Source organism: Phoenix dactylifera, unplaced genomic scaffold (assembly GCF_009389715.1).
Source record: "Phoenix dactylifera cultivar Barhee BC4 unplaced genomic scaffold, palm_55x_up_171113_PBpolish2nd_filt_p 000077F, whole genome shotgun sequence".
In the NCBI taxonomy this organism is placed as follows: domain Eukaryota; kingdom Viridiplantae; phylum Streptophyta; class Magnoliopsida; order Arecales; family Arecaceae; genus Phoenix; species Phoenix dactylifera.
Genome location: NW_024067676.1, coordinates 217,132 through 229,751, shown reverse-complemented (window position 1 = coordinate 229,751; position 12,620 = coordinate 217,132). Strand labels below are relative to the sequence as shown.

At 35.8% G+C, this 12,620-nt stretch overlaps 2 protein-coding genes across 2 annotated transcripts; both read left to right on the top strand.

Annotated features, from left to right (window-relative positions):
- Positions 1-4,474: 4,474 nt before the first annotated feature.
- LOC103717829 (CASP-like protein 1E1) lies at positions 4,475-7,543 on the top strand. The gene is made up of 2 exons (XM_008806362.4): positions 4,475-4,791; positions 6,965-7,543. The coding sequence occupies exons 1-2, from the start codon at positions 4,532-4,534 to the stop codon at positions 7,302-7,304; spliced, it is 600 nt and encodes a 199-aa protein (XP_008804584.1). The 5' UTR covers positions 4,475-4,531; the 3' UTR covers positions 7,305-7,543.
- A 3,767-nt stretch (positions 7,544-11,310) lies between these two features.
- LOC103717840 (transcription factor MTB3-like) lies at positions 11,311-12,215 on the top strand. The gene is made up of 2 exons (XM_008806375.2): positions 11,311-11,487; positions 11,850-12,215. The coding sequence occupies exons 1-2, from the start codon at positions 11,311-11,313 to the stop codon at positions 12,213-12,215; spliced, it is 543 nt and encodes a 180-aa protein (XP_008804597.2).
- The last annotated feature ends 405 nt before the right edge of the window (positions 12,216-12,620 follow it).

Below are 12,620 nucleotides of genomic sequence, written 5' to 3'. Positions count from 1 at the left end.
AACACAAGAATAAAACATGACATCAATGTGATAGAATATTACTTGTAAAATTTATCATACCAATTTCCATAAAGTGGTCCCTTGAAACAAGACCACAGAACCATAGGAGTCAAAATAACCTATCCGATAGAACTATCAAGAAGAAACTCAAGTATATGTTAATATGCAAAACAACATGAAAGGGATAGGAACTTGAGAATCTGTGTCATAACAAGTAATAGGTACCTCTATTAATTATAAAATAGGCCAACAATTCATGCTTTGCAGATTAGGGATAAATAGGAATCTGTAAACAAGTACTCTAACTCATAATAGCCAATTCAAACACAAGTGTTACAAGCAGCTAGAAATGGTAATAAATCAAGTAATAGGAACCTACATAAACACAAATAAACCAACAATCCAGCCATTATACATAAGAAATAGGAACCTGGGAGCCTATGCCAATAACAAGTAGTAGGCACCTACCATTTGGACAGTAATAGGAATATGTGAACAAACATCATAACTCACAATAGCCTATTCAAACTTAGGCATCACAAAGCAACTAAAGGCCTGTTCGAATGATTGGGCTGAAAATTCTATAGGATTCGTAGGTTGAGCCAGTACAGTTATCAAAATTATAGGATTACATGCCGGGCTAAGACTATATTCATAAACACCCAGGAGTACTCTTGGAGTGAGCCAACCCGAATGCTATAGCTTGGTTGCCAAATACTACTGCAATGGGCCATCTAATGACTACAGCCTCCGTGAATAATACTTGCATGAAAACATAATCAACCATGATCTAGGTCACATTTAAATATATGTACATAGAAAACTACAAATAACATAGTAGCTGTCATATTGCTTCAGTTGAATCGAGTTTCATTAATTTATCTCCTGAATATTGAACATCAAGCTACGAATGTCGTTAGCTACTGCAACTGATCTGCACCCTCATATTGCTGTATTTGTTCATATCATCGATACATCTTTTCTTAGCTCAAGTTATCAAACCTTGCTGAGAATGGCATGTCAATGATTAGAGCACAGATAAACACAGCTCTGATGTAACTTGAATGCAAAATCTTTTCGCATTTTAATGATGAATTGCTAAGAACCTCCATGGGAGCGAAGGATCACCCAAGAATAACATAGATTGATATAGAATGTTTTACCATGTATATATGTTATTTGCGACCTCAATTAAAACCCTAGATGAGCCGATATGATGCATGTAGGTAAATTAAATCTGCTAGAACTAAACTCGTCTAGCACATAGATCAAGCACCAATTATTGACCATACCACCTATAATTTTCTTATAATAACTAATTTGGTTGGCCTAGCCTATGGCACGACACCAGACTAAGCAAATCCATCTAGAAATCAAAACATTTTAGGCTTGTATTGATCACACAAAACAGGATGAGTCCATAAGCCTCTTACCCATCAGAAAATCCACTCACCATTGTTGATTAACCTGTTTGCTGCTGCGAGTGCCCAATACTGGTACAATGCGCCATCCAACAACTATGGTCTCCATGCATAATACATGCATGAAAACATAATCAACCATGGTTTCTAACACATTTAAATGCATATACATTGAAAACTATAAATAGCATACTAATTGTCACATGTCCCCGGCCCCTCAAGTCAATCTAGTTTCAATAATATGTCTCTTGAATATTGAATATCAAGCAAGGAATGTTGTTAGGTACTTCAATTATATAATTTGCATTCTCATATTCTTGTATTTGTCAAATCATTGATACATCTTTTCTGAGCTCAAGTTATCAAACTCTACAAAAGATGACCCATATCAATGATTAGAGCCAACATGAAGACAGCTCCAATGTAACTTAAATGCAAAGTCTCTTCACATTTTAATGGTGAATTGCTAAGAAACTCCAAAGGAGTGAAGGAAAGATCACCCAATAGAAACATAGATATAGATTTTTTTACATTGTATATATAGGTATATGTGGCCTCTATTAACACACTAAGGACTCCTTTGGTTTGTGAAAAAAAAAATTCTCGCTAAAATATTTTTTTTGAGAAGCTGATGCCTAGGTATATGATGTCTCGGAAAGTGATTTTTGCATATTTGGTTGGTAGAGCATTTACTTTCCTAAGAAAGTTGTGTAAAATACATATTATACCGTTAAAAAAAAAAGTCCTTACCACATTCTATCTAAAAGCTTAAGGGTATTTTGAAAAAAAAATATCTCAATTTTTGGTAGGTGGGAATTAGACTTTTCCATATTCCGTATGAATTTTTTTCTCATGAAATATGAAAATCTTATTCCTACAAAAACTCTATTTTTTTTTGCGGCATTACTATATTTTTTCCATTGACCATATTTTTTTCTTTCCTCTTCCTGTAAATCAAAAGAGTTCTAGGATGTTGTAAATAGAAGTTGGACGACTGAACACCACACATGTAGGGCTCGTTTGGTTCACGGGAAGCATTTTTCCTCCTAGGAATATGATTCTTGGGAAGCAAATTTATAGGAAGAAGATGCCTAGAAAGTACTTTTGGCATATTTGGTTTACCATGGAAAAGTGACAAATTTCCAAAGTGCTTATGTTTGGTTGACCATCTACTTTCCTGGAAAAGTTATGTATAATTCCTATTATACCCTTAATAAAAATTGGATCTTTAATGCTTTTTTAATGCTAAAGGGTCGTTTTGGAAAAAAAATAAAAATGGAGTAATTTCCGTCTCATGGGAAAGTAACTTTCCCATGTTTCTCATGAGAAAGACATTTCCATGAAATATGGGAATCATATTCCCATGGGAATCCAACTTTTCCGTCTTTCTTCTTTGAAAACTCCAACCAAACAAGAGACATCTCATTACTTTTCCGTTGACCATACTATTCCCCCTTCTTTTTCTGCAAACCAAACGAGTCCGTAGGTAAATTAAATCCACTACAACTCATCTATAGTTTTGTTGTCATAGCTAATTTGGCTGGCTTTCCCTATGGCCGAATCCAGTCACCAATCGGAACATTGAAGGCTCGTATAGATCTACGCCTAACATGCACTCACTAACACGTTAAATGCTGGACCAGTCCACGCCTCTTTACTCCCCATCCAACGCCCAAATCTGCGCCCATTCATAGTTGCCCCCTTTGTAGTTGGCTATGCTCACTACCCCGTGAGGATAACTCAATTAATGCCTTTTCTCAGCTGACAACATGTAATAATGCACTCATTCTTCTCTAAAGAGTGTGTGACCTAACCTATAAACAAAAATAATTAAATTCTCGTCAGTTGTGCAGTTCTAACTAGCTTGCATCTAATTCATTTGGAAGAACAAAATGCTACATGAATTCTTTTTTACTTCTCAAAAATATCGTGTATCTATGTTATAGAAATTTTCTGTCACGAGGTATGGATCATTTCTCTGATGCTACATATAGATATATGCTTGCATGTATTTAGTATGGAGAAGCTCTCTCTCATAGTATTGTATATAGTTTAGAGAAATTATAATTAGTTTATTAAATTTAATTATGATCTCTATTTTATATTAATTTGATTAAATGGGTTAGGCATGTTATTATTATTACTACTGTTCTAATTGTTCTAAAATATGTATTTTAATATTCTTGTAATTTGGAAATTATAATGGGGCAAATTATTAAATTTGTTTCATATATATTCTCACCTCATCAATGGAGATTATTTGTTGGCCCTGTCGACTTATAATCTAAGAAACTGGTTTCGTCACTAAGCCACATGTGATTAGAATAGTATTATCTATTATCTGGTAGACTGGTACTTTGTGCATCATATATCTGACCCATGCCACTAGGTTACATGGTCATAGCGTGATTTTGGGTCTCTAGTATTAGTTTACGAAAATAAGAATAATAATACATTTCAAAAGAGATATATATATATTATTTAAAAATTAATTTATTTCAAGTTAGTATTTTGCTATTTAATTATTTAATTGGCATACTTAGACCCCACTTTGTTGTGTTATATTGTTTACTGGGCTAGTGTAGCTTATTATTCTATCTATTTCTATTTTTCAGATCCTGACCAATGATTGCTTGGGACTTGGGCGAGTGTGCTATCTTCTGAAGATATTCGTGATTATTTGGATTTCTAGTTTAGCTTAGTTAGACTAGTTTAGTTTAGTTTGAGCATTTTATTCGATTTGAATTATAATAATTAATTAGCATATTTTGACTTATGTTGCTTCGAAATAATTGATTATGAGAATGATTTGTTTTAGTTCATGATTAAATTAATTTTTAAGAATTGAAGAATTATTATTGTTTTAAGATTATAATATGATCTGTAGGCTTGCATGCTTATATGGTCCGCCATATAGGTATGCGGCGTCTGTTATGCTCTTAGTTTGAGGCGTGACAGCAGGTTGATGGAATAATGGACGGTAAGCTTACCCCAAAGCCAAAGGTGATCCATTCTCTTTTAACTCTAATGTACAAATAGACTTCTATGCATGCCTTCATTATAGAAGAGCTCTCCTCTCTCTCTCTCACACACACACACAAACACGCACAATGGAGTCCAGGGTGAAGCCTGGTTTAGATGGAACTCAAGGGACAAGGAACCAAGTGAAGGAAGACGGGGTTGGAACGCCGAGAACGGTGAGGATATGCGACGCGGTCCTCCGTCTCGTCGCCCTTGCAGCAACACTCATAGCAGCGGCCGTGATCGGCACGGCGAGGCAGACAAAGACGGTGAACATCCAGGTGTCTCCGACTCTCCCGCCGTTGCCCCTCACGGTGGCGGCCAAAACAGCTTATTCCTCCGCGTTTGTGTAAGCCACTTCTGCTTCAAAGTCCATATCATCATGCTTGCATGCCATTCTCTATTATTTAGACCTTAGATCTTAATTAGAGGATTTGTTCATTCATTTCAAGCTCTTTGCGTGGTGCAACCCTCAAAACAAAAAGGTTTTGACAAATAATGTCACGGTAGATAGTGTTAAAATAATAATAATGATAATAATTTATTGTCTTCAAAAAAGAATGAGGAGAGTGAGTCTTAAGGATATCTTTAAAGTTCTTAGAAAACCGGCAGAAGGCTTATAATGAAGAAAGTTACTGAAAAAAATTCAGATATCAATCACGTTTTGCAACAAAACCCAGTAAATTTGGAACCGAGATCTCGCATCTAATCATGATTTTGCAGAAATATAGAAAAACAGAATTGAAAAAATAATTGAATCCTTTATCTATCTTTATTTATGTTGGTTTTTTCTCTTTACAGCATTTTAAAAAATGAACTTTTTATATGAGTGCTCTTTTCATTTAATTGTGACGGAGTCTCTCTTAAATATTTACTAAAGTGTTTAAAATGAACATATAAAATATAAATATAAAATATAAGTATTTAAAATATTTATTTATTTTCTTTACACTTTATATTTATAAAGTTCATTTACTAAAATGAACTTTGTATGTTGCTGTTATTCTGAGTTTTCAATATTTAAAGCAACGAGTCCATGTTACATAGTACGTAGTTGCTATTTAAAAGCTAGTGAAAATTATATACTATTGCCTCTCAATTCCCATGTGGAATTCTGCATGTCGAATTAAATACCAACTACTTTCTCCTTATCTAACCTCAACTAATGCCATCTTCACTGATTCAGTATTTCCCTTTGTTCCACGCCAAATTAAATGCCAACTACTTTTTATCACCTCAATTAATACCATCTTTCTCCATCTCTATCTCTATTATATCTCTCTACTACTAGAATGTGAATTATTAGGGTTTGACAAATGGACTCCATCCTAGAGTTGGACCGCACTTAATTTATTTAATATTATATGCAACCTAAATGGAATCCATACTCGTGCACTCAAATGGGTTAGATGTGAGGTTGCATGCAATGTACGTAATTTGTAACTCCATGCAGCAACTACACTAATGCACTTATTATGTTTAATGTCACGAGAGGAATAAGAGGAGAAGCAAATAATCAAATTAGGAGCAAATGGAATCAATTGAGAGGAACAAAATAAATCTCTAAAAGAAATTTATATTGATGCACAGATTTTTTTTCTTCCAGTCTATTGGAGAGAACCCTATGATTTATAATGGATATGATCACCATCATATGCAAGAATATTACTTCTTAACAAATCATGCAAGATAAGAATTTTTTCACTAATACACATCATTTTAAGGCTGACGCTGGCCATGAGAAATCCATAGGTAAGTAGGCATGTAACTCAGTCTTCTCATGTAATTATTGCCAAACCCGAATCCAAACCTATATATATATATATATATATATATATATATATATATATATATATATATATATATATATATATATATATATATATATATATATATATATATATATATATATATATATATATATATATATATATTGAGTTTGATATATAAAATTGAACCATCACGTTCACAATTAGATTATCCAAGTCTTAATTTATATGTCCAGGATCTCATCAACTTTTAAAAATCTTGCCTTTTGCTTCTTATGGGAGGTGGAATTCATGGCAATTTTCACTTTTAAATTGGACTTGAGCCATTCATGAGGCATGGATTTGTTTGTTTGTTTTTTTTTTTTTGTATGAGGCATGAGTTAGGAGTGGCACTCTACCATTACCCTTCATTTGTGAATTAAGGGCCTTATATATTGCCCTAGTCTGCAACTTATGTTACCATACTACATTCCTCCTTTTCTTTTGAAAAGGACAATGAAATCCAGTTCCTTAGTTCTTGAATTAAGACAACTCTGTGGCCCCGGCTGGTCCCTAGCTAAATTGTCTTGCATATGCCCTGCCCACACCTTGTGGCAACTGACTTGTCTTGTCTACCCTCAAACAACATACAGCTGATCTTTGTGTTTGATAATATGTCATGTGTTCCTGGCTTGTGAGGCTGGCTTACATGAAGCAGTCTGACAATTTGAGAGAAGTAGCAACTTATTATCAAACTTATTTCTCTACTTACAGATACTTTCTCATAGCCAATGTGATCGCATGCGTGTATTCTGCTATCTCATTAGCGACATCGACCGTAAAGAGGGATAGCAAAAGTAACATTGGATTATCGTTATCCATCATCGACATAGCAATGGTGGCTCTCCTCTTCTCAGGCAATGGAGCTGCGCTGACCTTCGGATTGTTGGGCAAGCATGGCAACTCGCATGTGCAATGGCAAAAGGTATGCAATGTGTTCGGGAAGTTCTGTCTCGATGTCGCAGTTTCTAGCATGGTGTCATTGCTTGGATCTGTGGCCTATGTGCTTCTAGTCCTGCTTGCTTTAGTTAGCCTACATAAGAGATCTCCATAAGATGGAGAAAAGAAATGTTGTAGTTCTATATGATGTATGTGATCATGGATAATAAACAAACTATCTCTATGTCCTCCAGCCTGTGTATGCCAAAGATTGAGTAGGGCAACTTACTGACATCAGTTTGATGCCCTCATGTTAATTAGGCTCAACATTACCCAAGCTGTGAAACTTGTCCACATAGCAAGGCTGTGAGCTCCTTTCTACAATAACGTATTCAACTTTGGAATGTTGTCCTTCTTGATTTGATGATGCCCTTTATTTATTTTATCAGTTTTCTTCTGAGGAAGAAAAATCTCATGAGTGTTCCCAATGTTTCTCTTCTCTAGAGTGATCGGCATAATTGGTTAGCAATCGAGCGCAATTGGGATCTGATACAATGCAATTGAGCACACTCAGAAGGCACAATTGGGCATATTAATGGATTCGCCTGGTCCCATGAATGCTCACTCACTGTGCAACTAATGGGGGCATCAAATTGGATGAGTTGGGATCCTCGGTGGTGCATGTTTTGCACTATAAAGAGCTATAGTGACTTCAGGAGCCACCACATCATCCCATTGTGGAGATGGATGGCACGGTGTGATGTGCGTTGGGTGCCAGAAAATCATCCATCTCCACACTGAATTGACAAGGCGGCTATCGAGAGATATATGACCCTCTATGCGGCAAAACATGCACCTTAGAGGATCCAAACTCTGGGTTGAACCATCTAATTCAATGCCTCAATTAGACAACCTAAGAAGGTCCAAAATAGGTGAGAAAGCTATGTTCTCATTGCTTGAGTCAATCTTCACGGAGCGGTATATAACTATCTCGAAGTTTTGAGACCCAAGCCAAGCCAAATCTTAAATTTTAAATACTACAAAATTACCAATCATTTCTATCACAAGCAATTGTAATCATTACGTTTAGCTAAATGCATCATAAATATTGAAGCAAAACCTCATTTACTAAATATTGGGGTCTTACAATAAGTCTCCACAGAAGATGGATCAATGATCCAAAGGCTCTTGAAATAAAATATCTTTGCCAATTCCTTACGTCGTCTCTTTTCTCAAGTACCACTAGTCTTCTATTCTTGGATCACATTGTAAAACTTCCTGATTCCACATTCCCATGCCTTCGACTGAAAAAAGAAAAATCAACTATTTCAAAAACAGGGTCCATTATTCACTTGACTCATTTAATATTTTTCTTTTTGTTCTTTCCCTACTTTTCTACAATCATTTGTTCGCTTTTTGTTATCTCAGTAGCAGGGATCCCACCAAAAAATCAAATAACATTATAAAAAATTATGTTATTTGTTATTTTAGCCGTTGATTGATTCTTTTCTGGATAAAAACATGAAAAACTTATAATGTTTTCTAAGAAAAAGAAATCTTTTATAAGGAGTAACATCATTTGTGCTGTTATGATGGAATAGAAGAATGTAACAGAAAATTAAGGCCATAATTTCTCCAATCTCAGAAACTGATGAATTTCTCAAAACAAACATTATTGGTTTAATAAGCAGTGAAGTAGTTTTATGGCAGCCATTGTTATATACTTCATTTTAATATAATTGCAAGGAAGTAATAATAGCTCTAAGTATATCATAAAGCGAACTCTCAGGTGTTGTGGAATTGATCATAACATTCTACCATCCCTATCTTCTTCTTTTTTAAAGATATTTTTATAAATATATACTTCTTGTTAAATGCATCCCTCTTGTTTAAAATCCACTGACTCTTTCTCTGTTTAAGAAAACCCTCCCACTTCCCCTGTTTCAACCGTCAAGCCATTCTCTCATCCTCCTCTTCCTCTTTCCACCTTACCTTGCCAATGTTTGTTTTCCTTCCCTCAACTCTCTTCCTATCACTCTACCCATGCCCACTTCACATCTCACTTCTCTAGCCCTTCTCTACTAAAATTAGCATCCCAGTGCCCAAGACTCCTTGTCACTATGGAATCTAGAGAATTCGCTAGATATATACAGCCTTATCTTTGCATGCCGAAACGTTATTTCTGTGTTTCAAACTTGTGACCCCCAGATCATAATGGAGCTAGCAATCTTACCATTACACCAAGACCCATCCTCGTTTTAGATCTCCACTAATTCAAACCAAATCTTGTAAAGAGAACACAGGTCAGTATAGATACATGGCAAACAAGTTTTAAATGATTTATTATATATGTTTTATAAGATGGTGCAGTAAATAGGAGATACATAGGTATAGAGCTTTTACAAGAAGAAAAGATGAAAAGGTACGTTGATTTGGACTAGGGAGCGAAAATTTTTGGTTAGAGGTAAAACAAGCCCTTTTACATTAGATAGTATTAGTATAATTTTAGAAGTTACATAACAACCTATATCACCCATAATATATTTTTTTTATTAGCGTGATCCCATATCAATCTATAATTTTTTTTGTTAGCACGATTTTATTAGAGTGATTTTAGAGATCACATGACAATATATATCATTTATAATATTTTTCTTTGTTAGCATAATCATATATTAACCTATATTAGTTTTCTTGTATGGAGTCTGTATACGAGTATATATAACTCTTGAGATGTACCGAATATGATGAAACAGAGAAGTAAAATCACTTTTCTCTTTCTTTTTTCTCTTGTTTTTATCTTTCTCTGCAAATATTTTAACAAAAAGTAACAAATCAAAAGAGCCTTCTGCTATCCTACCTGGAGACACTCGATGCACTATAATAGGTTTGTTTTAAGGTACCCGCTCCCATTCGTCTTACAAAACTTCCTTGAGAGAAGGAAGAACAATATGCCATCATCTCAATATTTATTTAACTTCTTTTTCACCGCTACCGTTTGGTGTTATGCGAGATAGCAGTTAGTTCTTCTAGTCGATCTCAACCTTCCAACCATAACATGTGAACTATTGAGATAAAAAAAATTAATGAAATGTATAGAATGTTCGGTCTTTCTTTGATCGGATTCTAACACACGGCTTGACCATTAGCATTTAATTTTTAGTTCTCCACATACTTATGCAAGATTTTTGCACACACACTTATAATTATCTTGTACATACTTATAATAATTTTTGTGCACAATTATACTATCCTCGTACATATTTACCTCTGTGCATAACACAGTTATTTGTAACTGCATATATATTGAGATTTAATTGTGTGAAGTTGCTAGGGGCTGAAAATTAAAGAAGCTTTGAAACTTGGGATTGTTTGTAAAAATTGTAGTATGGTCGATAAAAAAAAGGGCTACTAAATACACCTTTCCTTTCGTATGCAATGCACTTGCAAAGACCGTGTTATGATGTTACTTTGGCCTTTATTTTTAGCCTTGGCCTGTAAATGTTGCTCGACATCAAATTGAGCTGTCTTTGAGTTATTGTCCTAGATTACCACCATTTTCTTATCCATCTCGGAGATGGATGGCAGACAAATGGCTATTACTCATCTCTCGTGTGCATCATGTTTGATACTAAACGTGATCGCTTAAATTCTCGAGAAAGCGACAATCATCCATCTTCGAGATGAATGACGTGGCAGCTATCTAAAGTTGTACAATCTTCTACGACCGCCAAACGAGAGGTTGCATGAATCCAAAAAGAGCTCCATAGTGCCTCTTCTTAGTCTAATCAATGTTGTGTTTTTTGAGATAAAAAACCATTTAAGGGACTATAAATCTTAAAAAAAAGGTAATAGTTAACTACATGAGGAATCAAAACAGGCTAATGATGCACCCTTAATAGGCCCTGCACGTTCAGGCATTCTCCTTGCTTTTCTAGGCAAAATATGTCATCAGAGACCATGGGACTAGGTTTCCTTAACAGGCATCGCACCCTCGGACCACCATCATCACCTCTTTCCAACTTAAAGAGACTCTATCATACCGTGACAAACCCTCTCGTCTCTCCCTTTCTAACCCCATCCAATTAAAGAGTTAGTAGTAGGAAGTTTCACCACCTTGTAGGTGTGAGTGCCAAGAGTTGTTGAGATTGCAGTCTTGCAGAGAGCCATAAGAAGAAGCAATGGAAGGGGACTTCCCTGAGGCTACCTTAACCAATTTGCTGGAGGCCAGCTCTCAGAGAGAGAAGGCATCGATGAGCAGCAAGAACAATGTGCTCTACGTCGAGCGCAACCGAAGGGAGAAGATGAACGACTTCTACACCATGTTGCAGTCCATGGTTCCCAATCTCTTCCCTAAGGTTGAGCCACACTCTCTCTTTTTTTTTCTTTTGCTATCATTTGGTTATAATTAGAAGTATTTCCTTTTTTTCCCCTTATCTTTGTAGTTGTTCTTAGGTTCTTTACGTTGCATGAAAAGATCAGCTTTTCTCCTTGCATTTTGAGTAACTTGCACAAATATATAACCTCAGCTATTACTTGTGTTATAAAGTAAAGATAAATATGACAGTGTTAATATTCCTTCGCTTTTGTTACACTTATGTCTGAAAACTGTCATTCTTCTGCTGAAATTTCTCTGGTTGTATAACCAACTAGCGTTCATTTCAATTGAATCTTGAGGATCGATTACAGGAATGACACCTCAATGGGAATCAAAATGCAGGCAACAAGAGCAAGGATCGTCGGCGAAACTATAGCGTACATTAAAGCTCTCGAAGAAGAGATCATAACACTTGATGCAGAGAAGGTGGCAAGAGAAGCGTCGAGCAGATCCACCGCATTACGAATCACCCGAAGCAGTTCCTCTGTCGATGTTACCGTCTCCGGCAACGTAGCATTCTTTGGAGTATGCCTTGTGTCTCGGCCGAGGCTGGTGACACAAGTGCTGGAGGTGTTTGAGAAGCACAAGGCTGAGGTCTTGTCCTCCACTGCTGCATGCCATGATGGAAATGCCACCATAACGGTCACTGCAACGGTGGCGGAGCAAGAGGCTGTGGAGAGGATTAAAGGAGACCTCATGATCATATAATCCTAAGACTAGCTTCCACACCTGTGCTTCTTTCTCTTTTTTTTTCAAAAAAAAAAAGAAAAAACAGATGCATCTAGTTTGGGACTAAGGCTTAGTTGAGTTGAGTTGTAGTCTTGTAGACACAAATGCATGGGAATGGAAGAACAACAATATGATAGTATATATGCATATATTGGAAAAGGAAACGATATGAAAAGAATACGGTTTTAGTCTTTCATGGACTGATGAGGAGAAACATTTACTCCGTTGTTCTCAAAAGAGTCAAAGTTGATGTCAGTGTCTGGAGCTGAAAATACTGATCGAGCTTCCTTTTGGATCGGTTCCAACCTACTCTCTCTCTATATATGGATGTCACGCGTTTTCCAAAAGAAGGGGATGGTTACTAAGTTCAGAAGGGTCTAAGCG